Source organism: Narcine bancroftii, chromosome 3 (genome assembly GCF_036971445.1).
Source record: "Narcine bancroftii isolate sNarBan1 chromosome 3, sNarBan1.hap1, whole genome shotgun sequence".
In the NCBI taxonomy this organism is placed as follows: domain Eukaryota; kingdom Metazoa; phylum Chordata; class Chondrichthyes; order Torpediniformes; family Narcinidae; genus Narcine; species Narcine bancroftii.
The window spans coordinates 281,171,691-281,197,496 of record NC_091471.1 but is presented as its reverse complement, the minus strand read 5'-3'; the positions used below and the strand labels follow the sequence as shown (position 1 = coordinate 281,197,496).

At 42.7% G+C, this 25,806-nt stretch overlaps 2 protein-coding genes across 11 annotated transcripts in view; one reads left to right on the top strand and one right to left on the bottom strand.

The window, feature by feature from the left end:
- The window catches only part of mafk (v-maf avian musculoaponeurotic fibrosarcoma oncogene homolog K), a 47,837-nt gene extending 43,699 nt beyond the window's left edge, over nucleotides 1–4,138 (bottom strand). For 2 of the 7 annotated variants that reach the window (XR_011354506.1, XM_069928337.1), the window contains exon 1: nucleotides 2,912–3,146. Coding sequence is in view for 1 of the 7 variants with exons in the window: in XM_069928337.1 (XP_069784438.1) it covers nucleotides 2,912–2,987 (76 nt within the window). In the remaining 6 variants the exon portion in view is untranslated. Of the gene's footprint in view, nucleotides 1–1,842; nucleotides 2,031–2,911; nucleotides 3,148–4,030 lie in introns of those variants that run through there. The other 5 variants (XM_069928340.1, XM_069928341.1, XR_011354509.1 and 2 more) reach the window with 5 other exon arrangements.
- mettl4 (methyltransferase 4, N6-adenosine) overlaps nucleotides 1–25,806 on the top strand; it is a 53,194-nt gene that overhangs the window by 17,638 nt on the left and 9,750 nt on the right. For 2 of the 4 annotated variants that reach the window (XM_069928333.1, XM_069928335.1), the window contains one exon: nucleotides 25,337–25,514. The exons of 1 other annotated variant lie outside the window; for it this stretch is intronic. The gene's annotated coding sequence lies outside the window, so the exon portion shown is untranslated. Of the gene's footprint in view, nucleotides 1–24,715; nucleotides 24,918–25,336; nucleotides 25,515–25,806 lie in introns of those variants that run through there. One more of the 4 variants, XM_069928334.1, reaches the window with a different exon arrangement.

Genomic DNA, 25,806 nt, shown 5'->3' with positions numbered 1-25,806 from the left:
TACCTTAACCCTATCCAACGACCTTTGTATTCCAGTGGCTTTTTGTCTTCTCTTATTTTCTTCATTACTTTCTCCAATATATTTTCTCTTGTTCTATATCTTAAGAATTTTACTAAAATGGATCTTGGTTTTTGCTGCGGCTGTGGTTTCGGGGCTAGTGTTCTATGTGCCCTCTATGTCAGCCTTCTAGCCTAGCCTTACAATAATTTATTTGTTTTGAGGTATTTAGAAAAAAAAATCAAGAGCAAACTCCCAAATTTCAATGACCAGATTTAAACAAAGTGCCCCCCCCGCCCCCCTTCAATGCCATACATGAAGGGGGAGACACACAGGAGACTGAAGAATCTGGAAGACAAACATTCTGCTAGAGGAATTCAGTAGATCAAGCAGCATCAATGGGGTGAAAAAGAATGGTTGACCTTCTGGGACAGAACTGTTCCTCAAGTCTGAAGCCACTCTTTTTCTCCTACTAATGCTACAGAGTTCCCCTTCAGAATGTTTGATTTCAAACCTGAATGACAGCTCAATATTTAAACTGATGTTTCATGTTCACAGTGAAACAGAACCTCAATTAATCTTCAGCTTTCTAAAACAAACAATTGTACACATAGTCCAATCCTTGAGAAATTATCATCTCATATTGTCTTATGAGGCCATTTAGCCCATCAAATCTATTTCTCAAACTATTTCCCCCTGTAACCTATTCTCCTCACATTCCAATAATGCCAACCTGCACCAAGGGCAAATTATAGTTAATTAACCCAAAAATCCCTACATCTTTGGCAGAAAACGAAATAAATCAGGGAAAACCCACAGAGCCTCAGATCCCAAAGCAGTATCATGAGAGTTGGATGGCAGCAGCACTAGCTGTGTTGCAGAGCTGCACCTACATTGCAGTTTATGTGTTCACACTGAATTTGAGCTTTGTAGAGAGCTAAGTGTGGAAATGTATTGGCGATTATGGAAGGCACTAAACAGCCTGAGTTATAGCAGATGCATTTGTGGTAATTTACCAAATCCTCTGGACTCAAGACAGCTTTTAATCAGATTGGAAGAAAGCAAATACTTGTAAAACAAAACTGTTAAAAATAGGAAGACAAAAGACAGCGACCTATTAGGCCAGTTAGCTTAATGTTCGTAGATGGAATGATATAATGAGATCTGGATATAAATTGTTCCATCAGGCAAGTGCAGCATGGATTCAAGAAGACCAAGTCACATTTAACCAATTACTGGAGTTCTTTGAGGATATAATGAGCACAGAGGGGAACAGGTGGATGTGGTCCACTTGTATTTCCAGAAGGCATCAAATAAGGTACCACACAAAATACTTCTGCGCAAGACCAAGATGCACAGAGTTTGGGGGGAATTTTATTAGCACGGCTGGAGGACTGGTTAACTAATAGAAGACAGAGTTGAGATAAATGGGTGTTTCTCTGGTTAGCAATCAGTGGAATGCAACAAGGACCTATAAGTGTTCACAACATACATAAATGAATTAGAGAAGGGGACCAAATGAGCATATCTAAACTTGCTAATGAAATCAAATTGAGCAGAAAAGCAAAACTGTATAGATGACAAAGGCATCTGCAGAGAGGTATTAGATAGGTTAAGTGAATGGATAAGGGTCTGGCAGATAGAATACAATATTGGTAAATGTGGGGTCATCCACTTTGGAAGAAAAAAAATACATTGATTATTTAAATGGTAAAAAAAATTATAGTACTGTATGATGTTGTGCAAAGAGACCCTTGAGCCAAGGTTAGTTTGTAGGTAATAAAGAGGACAAACATGCTTCATCACTAGAGGAATTGAATTTAAGAGCAAGGAGGTTCTACTGACCTGTACTGGGTCCTGGTGAGGTCAGACCTGGAGTACTGTGTGCAGTTCTGGTCTCCTTACTTGAAAGGATAGATTGGCTTTGCAGGCAGTGACGTGGGGGTTCACCAGGTTGATCCCAGTAATAATGAAGAGAGAATCAGCAGCTTGGGAATATATGTATTGGAGTTTAGAAGGACAAGGGGGATCTTCTACAAACAAAATTATGAAAGGAAAAGATAGAACAGAGCAGTTACTTCCACTGGTGGGTGAGACTAGAAGAAAGGGACACAGCCTCATGATTCAGCAAGAGTAGATCCAAGATGAAGGTTGGTTCGTTTGGCATAGCAGTTAGCACAACATCTTTACAGCGCAAGCGATCGGGTCCGGCATTCAAATCCCGCACTGTCTGTAAAGAGTTTGTATGTTCTTCCCCATGTCTGCATGGGTTTTCCCCCGGTGGTTCTGGTTTCCTCCCACTGTTCAAAATCTATCGGGAAGTAGGTTAATTGGGTGCAAATTTGGCAGCATGGGCTTGTAGGCCAAATTGGCCTGTTACTATGCTGTATGTCTAAATTCTCTGCCAAAGAAAGCAATAGAAGCTGCATCTTTAAATGCACTAAAGACACAAGGAGATTTTTTTTAATTCCTGGGGAATTAAGGGTTATGGGGAACAGGCATGCAAGTGGAGCAGAGTCCAAGGCTATGATCATATTGAGTGCCAGAACAGACTCGATGGGGTATGCTCCCTTCTCCTGTTCCTTACATTTTTATTACAAAATGCAGTTAGTACAACACTATTATAGAACTGGTGATTCAGGTTCAACTCTGCTGCTGTCTGAAAGGAGTTGAAATGTTTTCACCATGATCATGTGGGTTTCCTCCAGGTGCTCTGGTTTCCACCCACATTACAAAGAGGTAAAGGGTGAGTGAATTAATTGGGTGTATTTGGGCAGCAGAGGTTTCATGGGCTGGAAGGGCCAGTGACCATGCTGTATCGCTAAATTAGAACATGGCAAAACAAAATAGTGGAAATGGACATCAAATCATTAGTGCCTGGAAAAGAATGTCAGGCTAATATTTAAAGACTTACTTCTGAAGGGATTTCCATTTTGCACGATGCTAATGGATTTATTTTCTTTCACCATGCCTCTCGTCCAATGTTTCATGGTCTCTCCACCACTCTCCTATCCTCACCCCCTACCCCGGGCAACTCTATTTACTCTTCCCCCGCCCCGCCAAATCTCTCATAACCAACCGCACTTCATCACCCACCTCATTCCACCCACTCTAGTCCTACCTGCTCAACCTCTTATCTCCTCCTGATGCTGCCCCTCACCCTCCTGGCCATTTCTGACCCTGACCCACTCCTGCCACAACCCCTCCCTTGCCTGGGCCACAGCCCCTTCCCTGCTCCAACCCCTCCCAGACCTGTCCCTTCCCCATCCTTTCCCGGTCCTGCGCCCCCTGTCCCCACTCTTTCTGGCCTACTCCAGCATCCCTCCCTCCTCCCCTCCCCCTACTCCAATCCCTCCTACACCCACCCAGCCCTGCCTCAACTCCCTCTAATCCCTTCCAACCTACACAACCCCTCTTCCTCTTCTCTCAGTCCCACCCCTTCCCTATCTCCAGTCCCTACTCCCTCTTCTCCCCTGCCACCCTGTCCCTACATCACCCCTTCCTCTTCTTCCCACCTTCCCCTTTCCCACCCCTCTTCTTCCCCTTTCCCACCCCTCTTCTTCCCCTTTCCCACCCCTCTTCTTCCCCTACCTTCTGTCCCCTAACATCCTCCTCCTTCCCCTCTTCTCCTTCCCCTCTTACCCACCGCCACCCCTTTCTCCTCCCTCACCCCTTTTCCATCCCCTTACCCCCACTCCCTTCTCCCTCCCTCCCCTACCTCCCTCCCTCCCTCCCCTCCCTCCCTCCCTCCCTCCCTCCCTCCCTCCCTCCCCTCCCCTCCCCTCCCTCCCTCACTCCCCTCCCCTCCCCTCCCTCCCTCACCCCACCCCTACCTCCCTCACCCCACCCCTTTCCTCCCTCACCCCACCCCTTTCCTCTTCTCCCTCACCCCACCCCCTTCCTCTTCTCCCTCACCTCATCCCACCTCCTGTCCCTCTGACCCCCCCTTATCTTCTACCTCATGTCCCCTAACCCACCTCCTGTCCCTCCGCCCCCAACCCCCTTCCGTCACCGCGCCCCAGTCACCTCCTACCTCGCGGTCGCGCGCATCCAGCGGCGCCGCGATTCACCAGCCAGCAGGATCCACACGCGCTCTCTCCCAGCTCGGGCCGCTAGTTCCGGGAGCGAGCTCTGACGTCAGCCGCTGTTTGTTCACGTGACTTCATTCATGAAAATTCCGGCGGCGTCACTGTTTTATTTCGGCAGGTGGCGGGAAAAGTGCCCGCTCTGAAATTTGCCTAAATTTTATCTGTAATTCTTCTTTTATCTGTAGCAAGTGCAATAACGGAATTTGCAATATCCATAAGCATGATGTCTAATGTTGCAATTATACAAAGCACTGAAACATTTTTACATAAAAATGTTAAATTTGATTTGACTATAGAAAACTGAAAATTATTTAGTTATTGCTGCACATAAATTGTGGTTAATATAAAATTAAGACACAAGGGATTTGACTTTGTCTCAAGCCTTTATATAGTTTAACTCAATTCTCGGTCTAAAATCCCCAAGTTATCTTGAGAGGGGAAACTATTGAAGAGGAGGAAAGTAGGAAGATTCCACCGTTCGTGTACAGAAACAGGAGTGCAGATTCAATGGGCCATCCATCCATCTGGTTCTCTGCTCAACATTCTCTCCGTGTAAGGCACTTGGAGCTTTGCTTGTTTAAATGGATGGAAGTTGTGAGAGATGGGAAAATTGACCTAAAATTATGAACATGGAAGAAACTAAAGTTCATCAGTAAAATGGCTGAAACCAGTTCAAACAGGATAAGTTTGGGGCTTAGGATGCAGGAAAGCAGAGTCAGCACGATTAACATAAGAATCTTCTATCCTTTGTGACAAGACCATAGGACTAAGATAAGGAATGGTAAGGTACAATAGAATGTAGGAAGTTGAGGTAGTCTGGATCAGATAAGGGTCTCCTAGCCCTGGACAGAAGTACCAAGTCATACATTTCTAATTAGCTAACCATACACAGATTTATACATATGAAATTAGCCAACCCTAGATAGAATGAGTCAACTCTGCATATTAAGAGACTGTAGCCCAGAGAATCAGGAAGGTGTGAATAAGGACAATGACATGATGGGGCACCCACAGGATACCCCCTGGTCCTCCAAGTGTACTGAAACTGCACGTAGGCAGGAAGGATTACCTATGCCAAACCCATCCAGGGGGGCAGAAGAATGTAAGGGGGAGGGCATTCTGATACTGAAATTGACTGTATAAAAGTTGGGTGAGCCCCAGTATGTGTGTGTATTCCCAGGGTAAGGGGAAGCACCCAACTTTGCATTGTTGTAGTAATAAATGTTCTTTGTTCTCAATTTTTGTCTCGAGCAATTTCTTTAAAGGTACTTTAATTCCTAACAAATGGGGGCTCGTCCGGGATCACACTCCCTCCACTGACAGAGTACCCCGACGACGAGAGTAGGTGCACCCCGGCTGATTCAGCTGGACTCACGGGCGACGGGTGGCTGGTCAGTGGAAGAAGCGAGTGATATCCGAGAAGAGGCATTGAGAACAAACGGCGGAAGGACGCGCGCTAGAGCAGTACTGCCAGAACTCGGTAAGAGTATTTTACTTGTTCCTAAGTATGGGAATAGCGGGCAGTAGAGATGAGAGTCCTGACACAGGACGTGACCACCAGATAGCTACGTACAGCCCGCTTGGGATGATGTTATCTGAGTGGGGCACAGGAAAGACCCGCGGTAAAGACAAACTGACGACGGTCAGGTATTGTTGTAATGAATGGGTGGGATACCCGGTTAAAGGGAGCTCCGTGTACTGGCCAAAATTCGGATCCGAGGATGAATGGATGTGTGAAGCTTTGAACTTATGGCTCTATCAAAACCAGCCAGACAATGTTGAGAGCAGGGAATATGCAGCCTGCTGGCTCAAGGGATCCATTGAACAGCTGGTTTTGAATGAGAAAGAATCCAGGGATAAGAGAGAGGAGGAACCTCTTGTCCCTGAATCACAGGGTTGGGATGTGTTACATTCCCTCCCTCCACCCTATGTTCCTCCTATGCCGGCTCCTATCTTTCCTTCCCCTCCTATGACCTACCCTTCTGCACCTTCCCCACCTCCCCCACCACTAGAGAAGAGAGAAGAGAGCAGGAGTGGTATGATAACTTGCTCACAAAGCACTCGATTACCACCTCTGTTGGCAGGAGAGAGAGGTAACTTTAATTCAGAACAGCGTGAGACTCTTCAGGAAGAAAGGGCAGAACCCTTTGATTCATTTCCCAGGGAGCAGGAACCCAGACCTAATAAGCTAGAAACCAATTGGATGAGACCACTGTGGGAAGTTCCCATGGGAGAGGGTCTCGGTTTCGTAAATGTGCCCCTGACCAGTACTGAAGTGTGTAACTTTAAGAAAGAACTGACCTGGGGGAGTCACGTGATGGAGTAGTGGCCGGACGGTGAACTCCAGCCCTCTCCAGAAAAGTCGGGAAAAACAAGAGAAAATACAAAGGCACAGAAATACAAGTTAAAGAAAAGTGAGTATAAAGGTGGAAAGAAGATGGAGACAAAAGGAGAAAAATCAAAATCAACGGAAAGAAGAGAGGAAGAGAAGACAACGGAGGAAAAAGGTGAAGGCCTTACCTGTCCGAAGAGGCCCGCTGTGGAGAGAGGGCCCCACTACCTCAGGTCGGTAGAAAAAGAACTACAACAATGGCTCACAGAGCCGAGTAAAAGTGCGCAACCGCGCATGCGCGAGGAGTCGCGCATGCGCGATGCGCATGCAAAAAAACACACCGACGGGAGGGGGGACCAGCTGGGGAGTCGATCTCCACAGCCGGCAACGACAGCTGCAGAACACCTGCAGCAAGAAGAGACCACAGAAGACAATGGAAACAAGAAAGAAGAGGAGGAAAGGGCAGCAAAGAAACAACAGATGGTCAACCCAGAGGAAGAAGAAGAGGAAGAGTACAGTGAAATAGATAAAGGGAAAGGCAAGGTAAAGGATATACTTGCTCTTGTTAGAGGATACATGGAGTCATTTAAAGAATGGCAAACACAGGAATTCAATGATTTAAGAAGAAGAATAAACAACACAGAAGAGAAAATAAATAAAATGGATATGACCTTAACAGAAATGGGGAAAAAAATGGACAAGATGGAAGAACGGGCAGTAGCAGCAGAAATGGAGGTAGAAGACTTAAAAAAGAAATTGGAGGAATCTAATAAAAAAACTAAAGAGACACAAGAATTACTAGCCCAAAAAATAGATATAATGGAAAATTATAACAGAAGAAATAACATAAAGATAGTGGGCCTTAAGGAAGATGAAGAAGGCAAGAATATGAGGGAGTTTATAAAAGAATGGATCCCTAAGGCCCTAGGATGTCCAGCACTACAGCAAGAAATGGAAATAGAAAGGGCACATAGAGCATTGGCCCCTAAACCACAACCACAACAAAAACCAAGATCTATTGTAGTAAAATTCCTAAGATATACTACAAGAGAAAAGGTACTGGAGAAGACAATGGAAAAAGTAAGAGAGGGCAACAAACCACTGGAGTATAAAGGGCAAAAAATCTTCATTTATCCAGATATAAGCTTTGAACTCCTAAAGAAGAGAAAAGAGTTCAATACAGCAAAAGCGATTTTATGGAAGAAAGGATATAAATTTACACTGAAGCATCCTGCGGTATTGAAAATATTTATTCCAGGACAACAAAACAGACTATTCTCGGATCCAGAAGAAGCACGAAAATTTGCAGAACAATTACAAAAATAGACTGAGGGATGAAGACGGGTAATGAGAGCAAAAATTATCACGATTGATATCTATGTGGGTAAAGACAAAAATAGACTGAGGGATGAAGAAGGGTAAGGAGGGTAAAAATGACCACGATTGATATGTATGCGGGTAAAGAGGTATAAGAGTGAATAGAGACAATGGGCATATGTGAAAGTATCTGTAATTAGAGGAAAACATAGAGAGTATAGACAAGAATTAATAAGAGAAGGCAATGGAATAGAGAGAATAAGGAGGGAATTAAAAGAGTGACCTTTGTGACATATAAAAAGCGAAATCTTTTCTGGGGGGGGCTGGGTGGGGGAAAAGAGCGGTCACTGCAAAATCAGTTGACGCTTGCGAGTGGATTCGCAAATCCAAATGGAGAGGGGAGATGTGGTTGTCCAACAAGGGATAAAGGGCAACTCAGGAGGGGAAGGGGAGACTGGGGATAAAGAAGATAGAAATAGGAGAATAAGGAAAATGTTGGATGTTGTAGGAATGTTGTCTGGTAAAGAGTTGAAAATAAGAAAACAGAAATGGAAAAGGAGGAAAGGTAATGATGGAAAAGCGGAAAGAGAAGATAAACAAAATATAAAATGGCTACGCTGAACTATATGTCTCTAAATATTAATGGAATACATAACCAAATTAAAAGGAAGAAACTACTAAATTTACTGAAAAAGGAAAAAATAGATATAGCATTTGTCCAAGAAACACACTTAACTGAATTGGAGCACAAGAAATTAAAGAGAGATTGGGTAGGACATGTAACAGCAGCATCGTATAATTCAAAAGCAAGAGGAGTGGCTATATTAATTAGCAAAAATGTGCCATTTAAAATAGAAGAGGAAATAATAGATCCAGCAGGGAGATATGTTATGATAAAATGTCAGATATATTCAGAGCTTTGGAATCTACTTAATATATATTCACCTAACGAAGAAGATCAAAAGTTTATGCAAGATATCTTTTTGAAGGTAGCTAATACGCAAGGGAACATACTAATAGGAGGGGATTTCAATCTGAATTTGGATCCAAATATGGATAAAACGGGGAAAAAAATTAACAGGAAGAACAAAGTAACCAAATTTATAATTAAATCAATGCAAGAAATGAAACTTGTGGACATATGGAGGAAACAAAACCCAAAAGAAAAGGAATACTCATACTACTCGACTAGACATAAAACATACTCAAGGATAGACCTATTCCTGTTATCAGCCCACATTCAAGGGAGAGTTAGGAAAACGGAATATAAAGCTAGACTATTATCGGACCACTCACCCCTGTTATTGGCAATAGAGCTAGAGGACATCCCTCCAAGAATGTATAGATGGAGATTAAACCCCATGCTACTTAAAAGACAGGATTTTAGAGAATTTATTGAAAAACAATTAAAAATGTACTTTGAAGTAAATACGGAATCAGTGGAAGATAAGTTTATACTATGGGACGCAATGAAAGCATTCATTAGAGGGCAAATAATAAGTTATGCAACCAAGATGAAGAAGGACTATAACCAGGAAACAGAGCAGTTGGAAAGGGAAATAATAAACATAGAAAAAAAATTAGCAATAAAGGAAGATACAACCAAAAGAAGAGAATTGGCGGATAAAAAAATAAAATATGAAACATTACAAACATATAAGGTGGAGAAGAATATAATGAAGACAAAACAGAAATATTATGAACTAGGTGAAAAAACACACAAAATCTTAGCATGGCAGCTTAAGACAGAGCAAACTAAGAAAATGGTATTGGCAACAAGGAAAAAAGACAAACAAATTACATATAATCCAAAAGAAATTAAGGAAAACTTCAGAGAATTCTATGAACAATTATACCGAACCGAAAACGAAGGGAAAGAAGGGAAAATAGATGAATTTTTGACTAAAATTGAACTACCAAAACTACAAATAGAGGAACAAAATAAATTAACAGAACCATTTGGAACAGTAGAAATACAAGAGATAATAAAAAATTTACCAAATAATAAGACACCAGGAGAGGATGGACTCCCAATAGAATTCTACAAAACATTTAAAGACCTAATAATACCGCCCCTCCTGGATGTAATCAACCAGATTGATGAGACACAAAACTTACCAGATTCATGTAAAACAGCAATAATTACAGTGATACTAAAACAAGGGAAAGATCCACTCTCACCAGCGTCATATAGACCAATATCTCTGCTAAACACAGATTATAAGATAATAGCTAAACTATTAGCGAACAGATTAGCAGAACAGGTACCGAAAATGGTAAATTTAGACCAAACTGGATTTATCAAAAAAAGACGCACAACAGACAATATTTGTAAATTTATTAACTTAATTCATGCAGTAGAAGGAAATAAAGCACCGGCAGTAGCAGTTGCTTTAGACGCAGAGAAGGCCTTCGACAGAGTAGAATGGAATTACTTGTTCAAAGTATTGCAAAAATTCAGTTTACCGGAGAAGTATATTAATTGGATTAAAGCATTATATAAGGGACCGTTAGCGAAAGTGACAGTAAATGGACATGTATCAAAGCAATTTAACTTAAGCAGGTCAACGCGGCAGGGATGCCCACTATCACCATTATTGTTTGCGCTAGCTATAGAACCACTAGCAGAATCGATAAGAAGAGATAATAATATAAAAGGAATAAAAATAAAAGACAGGGAATATAAAATCAGTCTGTTTGCGGATGATGTGATAGTGTACTTAACAGAACCAGAACTATCAATAAAAGAACTATATAAGAAATTGAAGGAATATGGAGAAGTGTCGGGATACAAGATAAACGTAAATAAAAGTGAAGCAATGCCTATGAATAACGCGGATTTCTCAAAATTTAAGGAGGAATCCCCATTCAGATGGCAAACGCAGGCAATAAGATACCTAGGTGTGCAAATAAACAAAAATCTAGGCCAATTATATAAACTCAATTACAATCCACTAATGAGAAAATTACAGGACGATTTAGAGCATTGGAAAGAGCTACCACTAACACTGATAGGAAGGATAAACTGTATTAAAATGAACATTTTTCCAAGGATACTATACTTATTTCAGGCATTGCCAATACAACTGACAGAAAAATTCTTCAAAGAGTTAAAGAAAATAATAAGGAGATTTTTATGGAGAGGGGGGAAACCGAGGATAGCACTAGATAAATTAACAGAATGGTATAAACAAGGAGGCTTACAATTGCCAAACTTCAAAAATTATTATAGAGCCGCACAATTAAGGTACCTATCAGATTTTTATCAAACAAGGGAAAAACCAGACTGGACGAGACTAGAATTAGATAAAATAGGGGAAAAGATACCTGAACACATATTATATAAATGGGACGAAAAATTGGTACAACATAGAACTTCTCCAGTATTACACCATCTCCTCAATATATGGAAGATTCATGTAGAAAGAAATAAAATAAATTACCAAATACCAAAACTAATATTGACGCAAAATAAGCTACTCCCTTTTACAATAGACAACCTTGCCTTTAGAAAATGGGAAAAAAAAGGGATTAAAAGAATAGAAAATTGTTTTTCAGGAAGTAGATTCTTATCCTTTGAACAAATGAGAGATAAGTACAATATAACGGGAGATACAGCGCTGGCATATTACCAACTGAGATCCTACTTGAAAGATAAATTAGGAAGCAACTTGAGTTTACCAGAGGGAAGTAACCTTGAATATGTGATTACAGATACAATGTTAATCAAAAGATTTATAAAAAATATGTATATTAAACTGCAAGAAAAGGAGAATGAGGAAACAAATGGTAAAACTAAACAAAAATGGGAACAAGATTTAAATATAAAGATAAAAAAGGAAACATGGGAGAAGTTATGCTCTGGAACGATGAGAAATACAATAAATACGAGGCTGCGTATGATACAATATAATTGGTTACACAGACTATACATTACACCGCAAAAGTTAAATAAATGGGACCCAACAGTATCTGATAGATGTTTTCGATGTAAAAAAGAAAGGGGAACAACAATTCATGCAATCTGGACATGTGAGAGAGTAGAAAAATTTTGGGATGATCTCAATCAGATATTAAATAAAATAACAGAAAACAATATACCAAAGAATCCAGAGATCTTTCTCCTAAGTAACATAAAAAATAAAGAATTTGGAATTGACTTGGAAGATGCACAAAAAAGATTTGTCAAGATAGCCCTAGCCGTAGCAAAAAAATGTATTATGTCAACCTGGAAAATGGAAGATAATTTGAAAATACAACAATGGTATATAGAAATGAATAAATGTATTCCATTAGAAAAAATAACATATAGTTTAAGAAATAATATTGAAATATTCGAACAAGTATGGGAGCCTTACATTAAATACAATAGCGAAAACCTACCGGGAACAAACATTACCTAAGTTGATGGAAGGAGAAGAAAAGAAAAGAATGGACTCAGTAGAATTTCTGGTGTATTTTTGTTGAATGACAACATTGTCTAACTGAATTAATGCAACCTAGATTGTATACCTAAAATGGATGAGAGGGGGGGGGGTGGGGGGGGTGGCTTGGGAGGAGGGAGGGGGGAGGGAGAAAAAGTCACTGTAAATGTGTGGAAAAGAAAAAGTGTATATCATGGCTATTGTGATTTATGGTGTGAAAAATAAAAAATTTAAAAAAAAAAAAAAAAGAAAGAACTGACCTCCCTGATAGAAGATCCCCAGGGATGTGCTGAACAGTTAGACCAATTTTTGGGACCAAATATATATACAATATGGGGGTCTCGACATAGAATCCCCAGCAGGGGAACAATTGGTACTAACAGGTTTTGTTACCAACTCAGCCCCAGACATTAAGAGAAAATTACAAAAGACAGAAAATTGGCATGAGCAGGGAATAACCCAGCTTCTACAGATCACACAAAAAGCATTTGTCCAGACATCTGAGGATAAGCAGAAAGCAAAGGCTAACATTTTGATGCAAGCAGTTAAAGTAATAGTAGATGAGTAACATGGAAAAGGCAGGGACTGTGTGCCAGCTCCTGAATGTTGGGAGAAGTGCAGGGAGTGGGAGAGTAGAGACCAGAGATAATTTCATAAATCACGACTTCCCACTTCAGTCACTGACCAATATTGATTAAAATTCATGCTAAAAATTAAATGTCATAAATGATCGTTTTTCAATACTGTAGAATTAGCGAATTTAACTACCAGTTAATTCCAATTTATGAAATAAATTGTATTTAAAAGTGATTTTGCACAGGGAGTACCTGAGAGTTGAGTGATGTTATAACATTTGCAGGGAGAAATGTTTGCGCAAATAGGGTGAGTTCTATACATCTTAACTTTAAGTGTATGTGAGATAAAGAAAGGATCTGATGTGTAAAGTGGCTGGATCAGCCAGTTGAAGGGGGAGTGTGCATGTCCCTTTAAGTGCACTGTGGCACTTGAAATTGAGGCTTCAGGCTCTTGTCTTGCAGTTAGAGGTATGGAGCCCTATCAACACATTTAATACATTTCTTCTACACATTCAGCAGTCAAGGTCCGTGAGTTTAAAGATCACCCACCTCTGGAGAATAAAGATACCTCTGGGGATTCCTATAAGTTTAATCATTCATTTCTCTGGTGCATTTTCCTCTGGAGTGAAATTAATGCCTCAGCACAATTTCTCTGTATTGCCGCTGTTATTTAATTCATGATAACTTTCCCCATTCATCAGGTTTATATTTAAATCCGGTAGTGCGGAAGTTACATTGTAAATAATCACGGAGGTAAACCCTGCGCAACTGGATTCAGCTTAATGGAGAAATAAACCTGCGAACTGGTCTATGGTGGTGTGTGAGTACTGCAATAGGTGGAATATGATTTAAATTGGTGGCATTGTTCAGAACAATTGGGTGCATAAGAATAATAATATCATTAAGAACTCACAGATCTTGTACCAGATGCTATTCAGTACATCTTGACTTAAGGACTGGAGAAATTGGCATGTTAGAATGAGATTGGCATGGTACCAATATTTCTTGATTCAATAATGACTCCACAAGCTCCAGGATTCATGCAGCAGAACTTTTAAGTGGAATATTATAGAAACTAGCCTGTACTTAAATTATTGTGTGTGCAATCTTCATAAGAACATCTTTTAACTTTTTTTGGTGCCTGTTTTACAGACTGTTTTAAATAAGGCCAGCTCCTGTGAGCTGTGGCACAAGGCATTTTACTTAAGGCAGAACTAAAGGTTGAATATGTTTCAAGTTCTCTTGCAAGGGCTCTTGTGCTGCAATGTCTGTTATGTACTCACTCTAACAAATTGGAGGGTTGTGCCCCATACAGACAAGCAGCTCCAACTGCATTTTAATAAGGTCTAACATATTCAAAACCCATGCAAATATGGTTTGTGTTTCATTTTACAATTTTTACACTAACACAAGGGAAAGTCAGATTGTTACAAAGTGCCGTAATTTAACATTTTTTTTCGTTTCTTTAATGGTTTATTCAGTTATTGTTGTATTTTACTTGTCTTTTGATTATTCAGTTATTGTTGTATTTTATTGCAGTTTTCAATGAGCTTTACATTTATTGTGTTTTATTCAGTTCTTATTGTATTTTATTGCAGTTTTCAATGAGCTTTACATTTATTGTGTTTTATTCAGTTCTTATTGTATTTTATTGCAGTTTTCAATGAGCTTTACATTTATTGTGCTTTATTCAGTTCTTATTGTATTTTAATGCTGTTTTTAATGAGCTTTACATGTATTGTTCATTGTTGTTTACTAATTTCTTTGGAATATTGTTCGTTAATGTTTTAAGCCCCCCTGGAATAGGGGCAGCAGAGGTTACAATTCAGCTCCTTTAGAATGTAGACAGGGCATAGATTTAATGTATAATCATAATGGGATATAAGGGATCCCAATACGGACCAGGGGAATTAAACAGCTTTAGTGGAGTACATCTAATTTGTATCATAGCCTACACAGGTATTAAAGACAGGAGTTTTGAAGCGATAGCACAAAGGACATGGTGGGACAAAGACAGACAGAATGGTAGTCAGCATTGTACATGTAACAGAGAGAGAGAGAGTTAATACATATGCTAATGTACACAGACAGGCTGCAACTCACAAGTTCAATGATATATATGCTAATGTTAGCAGACAAGCTGCAACACACAGTTAAATCACAAGAAACAATCCCCCCCCTGCTTGGTCACTTTTCATCACCCCATGAAAGGGAGCACCAGTTTCCAACAACGTGAGCTGCTTGACACTTTAATATCAGGCTCCAAACAGCCTTCGGAGATCGGTGGCCCTAGGGTTCGGGGCTGAAGAGGACATCAGATACGAGCCACAATCAAACGGAACCGCCTGACTACTGCTACTCGTTCGCTGCTGAAGGCAGCGCTTCTCATAGACTGCTACTCGTTCGCTGCTGAAGGCAGCGCTTCTCATAGACTGCTACTCGTTCGCTGCTGAAGGCAGCGCCTCTCACAGACTTCGTCGGGACAACACTTACAAAGGTCGTGTGCTTCAAAGACACTGCTTCAATATTTCAACGTATGGGATGGACTAGACTCTTTACTGAGAACTGGAGCCTGATACTCCAAACCCTAATAAGCAGCTGGACTCACTCCCCTGACCTTCATGGTGCTCCCCTACCTAAAGACTTTACACAGACATTACAATTCGGTTATTGACCAGCTGGGTAAAACTACACCTTACACTTGAAAGATCAGTGTTACTGATCTAAAAGAAAAGTGAGGAGAGGGGGGGGGGGGGATCAGTCACACTGACACTAGTAACCAAAGATCAGTAACACTGATCATGGTGAAAGATCAGTATTACTGATCTAAAAGAAAAGTGAGGATTGTGAGAGATGGGAAAATTGACCTAAAATTATGAACATGGAAGAAACTAAAGTTCATCAGTAAAATGGCTGAAACCAGTTCAAACAGGATAAGTTTGGGGCTTAGGATGCAGGAAAGCAGAGTCAGCACGATTAACATAAGAATCTTCTATCCTTTGTGACAAGACCATAGGACTAAGATAAGGAATGGTAAGGTACAATAGAATGTAGGAAGTTGAGGTAGTCTGGATCAGATAAGGGTCTCCTAGCCCTGGACAGAAGTACCAAGTCATACATTTCTAATTAGCTAACCATACACAGATTTATACATATGAAATTAGCCAACCCTAGATAGAATGAGTCAACTCTGCATATTAAGAGACTGTAGCCCAGAGAATCAGGAAGGTGTGAATAAGGACAATGACATGATGGGGCACCCACAGGATACCCCCTGGTCCTCCAAGTGTACTGAAACTGCACGTAGGCAGGAAGGATTACCTATGCCAAACCCATCCAGGGGGGCAGAAGAATGTAAGGGGGAGGGCATTCTGATACTGAAATTGACTGTATAAAAGTTGGGTGAGCCCCAGTATGTGTGTGTATTCCCAGGGTAAGGGGAAGCACCCAACTTTGCATTGTTGTAGTAATAAATGTTCTTTGTTCTCAATTTTTGTCTCGAGCAATTTCTTTAAAGGTACTTTAATTCCTAACAGAAGTCAAATTTTGCATCGACAACTGTCAAAATGGGCACTCAATTCAAACCAAACCTGACACTGGTTCTGCTGCACTTCGGTTGTTGCCAAAATGTAAGAGGCTGAAGAGGAAGATGGATGTAGGAGAAACACACAAACCAAATGTGGATTAGAGGGACCTGAACCAGGTGTTTTGTTCCCTCGCATCCTTTGGAGAAGGGCTCTGATGAACTCCCCCTCCCAGCGTGGTGAATGACCTTGATCACATCACTTTCTGTCTCAAAAGGAAGTATTGCTTGCTCAGGATTTCAGAGTCTTGCAGTTTTTGTGTTTTTCTTAGTATCACGGTAATTTTAAATTTTTAAAATTTCTCCCCATGACCTGCATGGGGTTTCCCCCACCCTCCAAAAATCCACACAATTAGCAGATTAAATAGGTGCAATGATTCTGGCCACTGAAACTCGTGCTACCAAATTACACCCAATTAACCTACCAACTGCATACATTTTTGGATGGGAAGACACCGAAGCACCCAGAGGAAACCCCAGTATGTCATGGGGAGACTTACAAACTCACTACAATCAGGGTCGCTGGTGCTGTAATAGCATTGTGTTAACTCTGTGACTCTCAACCTTTTTCAGTCTAAGTCCCACCTGGCTTCCTGCCAAACATGCCAAGAAGTATTTAAAAGAGCCTGCAGAATTCTGGAAAAAGGTTTTGTGGATAGATGAGACCAAGATTAACCTGTATCAAAGAGATGGGAAGGGCAAAGTGTGAAGTGTAAAGGAACTGCCTAAGATCCAAAACAAACCACCTCATCTATGAAACATGGTGGTGGGAGTGTTATGGCCCAAGCATGTATGGCTGCTGCAGGTACTGGCCCACATACATTGATGATATAACTGCTGATGGCAGAAGCAAAATGAATTCTGAGGTGTATAGAAACAACTTATCCTACAGCAAGACAATGATCCCAAATATTCTGCTCAAACAAGAAGTTTTTCAAAGCTAAAAAGTGGAAAATTCTTGAGTGGCCAAGTCAGTTACCCGATCTAAATCCAATTGAGCATATGGAAATATGCTGAAGAGAAAACTTAAGGGGACAAGCCCCCGAAACAAGCAGGAGCTGATGATGGCTGCAGTAGAGGCCTGGCAGAGAGGATACTCAGCCCCTGGAGATGTTTATGAATCACAGACTTCAAGCCATCATTGCATTCAATGATATGCAACAAAGTGCTAAATATGGCTACTTTAATACATGTACCATTGCTATGTCCCAAATATTATGATGCCCTGAAATGAGGGCACTATGTATACAAAGTGCTGTAATTTCTACATGGTCAAACCATAAATAACCTTGAATAACATCTGGAATGTGCATTTTATCACATGTGAATTGTTTCATTAGAAATTTAAAACTGTGGAGCACAGGCACTGCAATTATTTGGGAGATCTTGGTAGAGGGATAAATATTAATCAAGGACAGTCAAGTTCAGACCCAACTCGATCTCCAAAATTGGCTGATGACACCACCATTGTTGGCCGAATTACAGGATAGAGATCGAGAATACGTCTGAGTGATGCCAGAACAACAATCTTGCTCTCAATGTCACCAAGATCAAGGAGCTTCTTGTTGATTTATGAAGGGGAGGCTGAGGGACCATGCACCTGTCTGCATTGATGGGATGGAGGTGGGGACGGTCAGGACCGTATTTTAGAAGACCTTTCCAAGAGGGAGCACATCAAAGCAATTGTGAAGAAGGCAATCCAACTTTCTAAGGAGTCCGAGGAGGTTTGGCAGATCATCTAATATTCAGTCAAACACAGTGGAATTGCACTGGCAGGTTGCATCACAGCCTGGTTTGGGAATTTGAGTGCCCAGGAAATCCAGGACTTACTGCACTCTTGCTGTTTCTTTGTTTTGCACGAGGATCATTATGAATATTTATTATTCATCTATTTTTGTGTATTAACTTTTAAATTTTATTCAGTATTTAGTAATGTAGTTATTTTTCAGTTGTTTTGTGAGTTTTAGTTACAAAGTATCTGTTCAGCTGCAGCAAGTAACATATTGTACAATGTAGACACCAATAATTATCAGTTATTGTTCCTACTAAAGGGGACTTTTCACATTCAGCTGAGGATAAACATCTAGAAGAATAACTGCCTTTATCACTAAGAGGGCCACAAAGTCAGCTGTGGTAAACACGAGAGAATGGGATAAGACAACAAGTCACAATAATTCCTCTTCTCCCTCCCCACCCCCTTCCTTTTCTCCCTCCCCACCCCCTTCCTCTTCTCCCTCCCCACCCCCTTCCTCTTCTCCCTCACCCCACCTCCCGTCCCTCTGACCCCCCCTTATCTTCTCCCTCATGTCCTCTTCCCCACCTCCTGTCCTTCTGCCCCTTCCTCTTCTCCCTCACGTCCTCTTCCCCACCTCCCTTCCTCTACTCTCTCTCTCTCTCTCTCTCTGGTGGCGGCTCAGTAGCGCCAGTAGCTGGTCCTCTCGGGGAGTTGCTCCGCGAATAAAAATGTTCGCCTCCTTGCCCAAATACATCAATCCCTTCCCCCAATCTGAATGATGAAGCAAAACTATTTTCAGAGACTCGGTGACAAGTGTCATGTGACTAACCCCGATCACAGATTTTTATTTCCGACAGATTAACATGGCTCCAGAAACTGAGCGTGAATATCTTTGTAAAAACCAATGTTAAAAGGCAGATTCTCTTTGAAAAGCCAGTCTCCATTGAGGAAAATAAGACTGGCATTGACAGAGCCCCCTTCATTGGCACCTTACCGAGAAATTCGATTGCTGTCATAAGGTGAAAAATGTATCTCTTTCACGCAGCAAACTTCCTGGGATGTGGTAACAGCTTGACATTCTGACTTGAGCTGAGACAATGCTTTGCCCTAAAGAGTAGCAGAAGTTCAACTGAGGCAGCAGAAAAAACCTAGTTTCTCCCTCCGACACTTCCAATTCCACAAGGGTGGAATTAAAGTTTATTGACATAAGCGCAATGTACTGATGCCCCAAAATTCTCACTTGCTGCAGCCCGCACAGGTCATAAAAATGTTCGCTTCCTTGCCCAAATACATCAATCCCTTCCCCCCTTTGCTTAAGTAAGGTCCAATTAATATAAATTACTACAAGATGCCCAGAGAGGAAAATAAATCATAAATATAAATGGATAAGTAAATAGTTGCAATTATACAGAAGTTTAAGGTGTCGTGCAAATGGTGATGGTGACCTACTTCAGGTAGCATCCCACTGATGGACTCAGCTCGGAGTGCCGCTCTCCGCACACTTCTGCCTTCCTGGGCACTTCAGTTTCCAAACCACGCTGTAATGCGCATTTATTTAGTGTAGCTTGAAACACTGAATGATTTTTAAAAATGCCAGAGCGGCTGTAAAGGCAGCGCTGCGGCCCCGCTGAGAACAGGGATCGGAGACAGAGCGCTGCTACGGGATCCAACCCCCCCCCGCCCCAGCCAGTCCGACTGCCGTCAGCTCCATACGGGCTTTGAATGTCCCATTAAAGGAGTTTGCGGTAGTTTTATTTAAAATTCCGCGACCAAGGAGTTCGGACCCAAGATAGTTGCAGGGAAGCAGAAGCCTGGCGCAAGGATCCAAAAAACTGGGAGACCACCCCCGTCTGAGAAGGAGAAGCAGAAGAGACAACCCACGGGTTGCGGACGAGTGAGAGGTCCTGCGCCTTTCACAGGCGACGGGGCTGCTGGTGACTCGAGGTGAAGAACTCATGGCAGCTGCGATCAAGGGGCTCGCACCAGGCCGCGGACTGCTGGACATTGGCACGTAACTGGTTGAAAGGGTCCCCAGTTTCGGAACCAGGATGTGAGAGGGGGCCAATGGCAATGAAGAGTTCCTACTCGTTTCAGAGGTTCGGACTTCACTCGTGTGGCTGCGGGGTCAACTGGAGGCAAATTCACGGACACTTGGTAACTCTGGGGGTGGGGGGACCTCTTTTGCTTCCCTTTCTCTGACTGTAAGAGGTGCTTCAGGCAATTTCTGCTAATGGCAGATCTGTGCCTTACAACAGGCAAAAGGCAATCTTGTGTAATGTGGCACGGTTTTTTATTACATAACATGAATTTTGATTTAAGGCCAACTTGGGCTTTTGTGCTTGGGGCTCAAGAATGTGGCAACTCACTGAGAATGCCACTTATTACACCTGGGTAAGCCTTCTGCAGTTGCATCGAACAAGAATTGGAATTTATTGTCATGATCATGTGTCACAAAATTTGTTGTTTTACAGCGGCATTACAGGTGCAAAATTGCTTTAAATTACATTTAAAAAAATTAATTAGTGTAAAATTAGTTGTGACCAAGTATATAGATATGTTTTTGGGAGATAAATTGGGAAAGGTTTGTTAGTGTAGGTCACATACAAACACTTTAAAACAGATCTTATTTGAAATACTGGACCTCTGCTCATGCGAGACATAGCAACTTGTCGGAGCCACATTCTGTCTGGAGTGGAACTTGGAGGGTCGTGTGGTTTTGCAAGCAGAGAGAGTCAAACAGCCTTTTCTCTCAGAGAGAGACAGATCAATTCAACAGTTTTACAGTCAGGAGCAGCAACTGGGACTGGAACAGGACAAGCTGGCAAGCTTGTGGAAAACCCCATTTGGGAGAAGGGTTGTGAGTGCTTAGTTCAGCCTGGTCAAAGCCCTTGTGGCTCATGCAAGAGGAGAGGACTGGCTGTCTAATATTTCACATGGAATGAAACAAAGAGGAACTCTGGGGTGACCTGAAAGAAACAGGTTATCATCTGGAGAATCCTGAGGGAGAAAGTTTAGTCAGCAAGACACTGAAGTGGCTGATGGAAGTAAATCAGTTGTGGCTGTCCTGAAACAACACATCTCTCTCTGAAAACTGACAAGAACCTTCTTGAGCGGTAATCATTTACCTTTCAAGCACCAAAGCCTGGTGAGCTTTATAAATGTTAAATTCTGTGCACAGTGTAAGAATTGCCTGTAACCAGTGAACTTGGAGGAACGAGAAGTGAGATTGGACCATGAACCAAAGAACTTTTCTGAATTTACACACACATTACATACACGTGCACTTAGAATTAGAAGGGGGTTAAGATCGGTTAGTTAAGTCAATCGTGATTAAAGTGTGATTCTGTTTTCATGTTTAAAGATAATTAAAAGCAACTTTTATTTAAGTAACCATTTGTCTTGATGAATATCTATTGCTGCTGGGTTTTGGGGTCCTCTGGGCTTGTAATAGTGTACTGTGATTCATTGAACATTCATAAATCTGATGGCAGAAGGGAAGAAGCTGTCCTTGTGCCGCAGGGTGTTCATCTTCAGTCTCCTATACCTCCTTGAGTATAGAGGCTGATTTCTTGAGACACCGCCTCTTGTAGATGTCTTTGATGGAATGAAAACTGATATTAGGTATCTGTAGCCTCTTCCTGTCCTGTCCATTGGCACCTCCATACCAGACAGTGGTGCAACCAGTCAGAATGCTCTCCATGGTACACCTATAGAAATTTGCATGAGATTTGGTGACATATCTAATCTCAAACCTATAATGAAATATAACCACTGGAGGCCTTCTTCGTGCTTGCATCGATATGGAGACCCTAGCATAGACCTTTAGAGATGCTGACATCCAGGAATTTAAACCTTTCCATGATTACCCCTCTTGAAGTCCACAATCAGCTCCTTAGTTTTGATAACGTTGAGTGCAAAGTTGTTGTGGTTACACCATTCAACGAGCTGATCTAGCTCCCTCCTGTATACTTCCTCATTGATGTCTGTGATTCTGCCAACATCTGTGGTCTAATTGGCAAATTTGTAGATGGCATTTGACTTGTGTCTAGATGCACAGTCATGGGTGTATAGTGAGTAGAGCAGTGGGCTAAGCACTCATCCTTGAGGTATGCCTGAGTTGATTCCCATTGAAGAAGAAATGTTGTTTCCGATTTGTACTGACTGTGGTCTTCCAATGAGGAAGTCCAGTTGCAGAGGTCCAGGTTTTGAACTTACTGAACAGAACTAAAGGTATGATGGTTTTGAAAGCTGAGCTGTAGCCAATGAAAAGCAAGCTTTTTTTTTAAATTTTTTATTTTTCACACCATAAATCACAATAGCCATGATATACACTTTTTCTTTTCCACACATTTACAGTGACTTTTTCTCCCTCCCCCCTCCCTCCTCCCAAGCCACCCCCCCACTCATCCATTTTAGTTATACAATCTAGGTTGCATTAATTCAGTTAGACAATGTTGTCATTCAACAAAAATACACCAGAAATTCTACTGAGTCCATTCTAATGAAAAGCAAGCTTGATGTACAGTACATGTTGCTGTTGTCTTGGTGACCCGGGGCTGAGTGGAGGGCCAGTGATATGGTGTTGGCTGCTGTTGTCTAGGTGACCCAGGGCTGAGTGGAGGGCCAGTGATATGGTATTGGCTGCTGTTGTCTAGGTGACCCAGGGCTGAGTGGAGGGCCAGTGATATGGTATTGGCTGCTGTTGTCTTGGTGACCCAGGACTGAGTGGAGGGCCAGTGATATGGTATTGGCTGCTGTTGTCTAGGTGACCCAGGGCTGAGTGGAGGGCCAGTGATATGGTATTGGCTGCTGTTGTCTAGGTGACCCAGGGCTGAGTGGAGGGCCAGTGATATGGTATTGGCTGCTGTTGTCTAGGTGACCCAGGGCTGAGTGGAGGGCCAGTGATATGGTATTGTCTGCTGTTGTCTAGGTGACCCGGGGCTGAGTGGAGGGCCAGTGATATGGTATTGGCTGCTGTTGTCTTGGTGACCCAGGGCCGAGTGGAGGGCCAGTGATATGGTATTGGCTGCTGTTGTCTAGGTGACCCGGGGCTGAGTGGAGGGCCAGTGATATGGTATTGGCTGCTGTTGTCTAGGTGGCCCAGGGCTGAGTGGAGGGCCAGTGATATGGTATTGGCTGCTGTTGTCTAGGTGACCCGGGGCTGAGTGGAGGGCCAGTGATATAGTACTGGCTGTGGACCGATTGTGGTGAATTACAGTGGGTCCAGATCTTTACTTAGGTGTGAGTTAATTCTGGCCATGACCAACATCTCAGAGCATTTCACCATAGATGAGCAACAGTCATTGAGGCAGCTCACCCTGCTCTTCTTTACTGGTATGAGTGGTGCCCTCTATTGACACAGGTGGCAACCTCCTACTGCAGCAATGAGAGATGTCCGTGAGCACTCCGGCTGGGTTGGCAATCACACCTTACCTTTGCTTCTCACCAGGACTCGACCTTGGTGGTTACTGAGCACAGGCCTTGGGGCTACAGTAAGGGCAGAGCTCCTGCTGGCTGTCCCTGGGGGAAGTGGATATCTCTGCATGTACCTCAGCAGGGGTGAATCCCTCAATCCACTTTACAATTTTAAAGGTGCCTTGGTAATGCTAAGTGGAAAAAGGTGGTGACCAAAGGGTGTTAAAGCAAAAACAGACAGGAGATAAGGCAGAGCATAGAAACAGGTCCTTTGACCCTCCATGTCTGTGTCAACCTTAATGCTGACTTAAACAGCACTTCCCCTACGTCAATATAATGATGGTTCACATGTCTGTCTTCAGTCTGCTCTGGATTTTTAAATGCTTTTTTGAACGACACTGGTGAATGGTTGGTGAAAGCAGACAACCGATTCACGTGGGAAATGCAGGGAGAAAGTGGGTGCAACAGAACAGAGCAGGGCACCAGAGTGGGAGAACACCCCCAACCCACCTCTTGCTGAGATGTCTGGGACAAATTCCACAGGGGAGGAAGCTCCAGGGGTGAATACCTGAGACAAGGCTGCAAGGTGCTGGGGACTCACACGAGGCACTGGGGACTGGAGACCAAGGGAGCCGCACCAGGCCATGGAGACGGAGGGAGCGACACCAGGCACTGGGGACTGGAGACCAAGGGAGCCACACCAGGCCATGGAGACGGAGGGAGCCACACCAGGCCACGAAGACTGGAGACTGAAGGAGCCACACCCACACCTGGCCGTGGGGATTGGAGACTGAGGAAATCACACCAGGCGTGGGGACTGAACACCAGGCTCAGTTCGGACGCCTGCCAACATTTTTCCTTGACAAAGGGCTCAAGCCCGAAACGTTGCTTATGTATCTTTATCTTTGCTATATAAAATACCTGTTTGACCTGCTGAGTTTCTCCAGCCTTGTGTTTTTGCTTCAATCACGGTGTCTGCAGACTTTCGTGTTTTACGCTTGTGCAGTTGTGTACCTGACAATAAAGGACCCAGGAAGAACTGCAGGGCTGTAGCGACTGGGAACGACTGCAATGGAGACACGGAGCCTGGAGTTCTGCCGGAGGAGCATGGTCGGAACCCGCATGGAGCCTGCACCAATTAAAAGGTTCACGCATTAAAACAGCCGCTTTCGCTGCACGATTCTTCATGCGTCGGGTTCCGTTCAGCGCCGGACCACGTCTGCAATTGGACCGTCCTCACAAGAGAAGCAACCAGTGCATTCAATATCCCGGCAAGCCCCACAAACTCGCTCAGCTGATGAAAGGGGATCTGGATCAGCTCATGATGCAACTTCCTCGTCGCTCCAATTTCCTGCCATGTGTCTGAAACTCAGCAGGGGGATGGAAGAAGGGCTCGTCAGGGTGTGCAGTCCACGACGGACAGTTCCCCAGCGCTGATCCACCGTGCAGCGGTGAGCGTCTCCCTCCTTCCACCCACACGCAGACAAGGGGAGGGACTTGGGGCTGTAAGTTGATCAGAGGGTCCAACATACGCCTGGACAGGCGTGGAAACAGGTTGGGGGACAATGTAGAATTCAGCAGATGGTGGAAGGTTAGTTCAGAGCTTCAAGCGTTTCTGCTTTCAAATGAGATCCGAGTACAGGCGTTGGGATCAGGGGCAAAACACCAGCTGCTGGGGCGTCTCAGCCCACCGAGCAGCACCTGTGGAGGGAGAGGGACAGTCGACGTTTCGGGCTGAGATTCTTGATGCAGGGTCTTGACTCAAAGGGACAATTTCAAAGGGAATTCTGTCCAGGATTCAGAGTTGGCCTCGCCTCTCCCTCACTCCCTAAATGGCCTGATGATACTAACAAAGCATTTGCTTAAACAGGACTCAAAGAATGATTGAGGACTCTTTCCAACCAGAACACAGTATCTTTGACCCACTACCATCAAGGAGGTCCAGGAGCTTCAAGATCAGAATTGCCAGGTTGGGGAATAGCTTCTCCCTGAAGGCTGTGAGATTGATGAATGGTATCCTGTAATCTTGGATCTCATTAATGAAACGAGTAAGTTATTCATATAGAGAGTACATTTACACACAGACACACACATATAATATATAAAAAACATACGCACACCTATATACACTGAAACCTCGTTAGAACACGATTCGTTAATCTACAGAATCGCTTATAGCGTGGGTGTCTGTGGACCCCAAACTTTGCAAATAGGTTGATTAAAATTCAGAATAGCAACATTAAAAGAATATGCTTGCTTTCTTTCATTGAGATTGTTAGTTATAGAGAGCGGATCCTTCGAAAACTGGGAATATTTGGGTTTGATTATCTGTGGGCACTC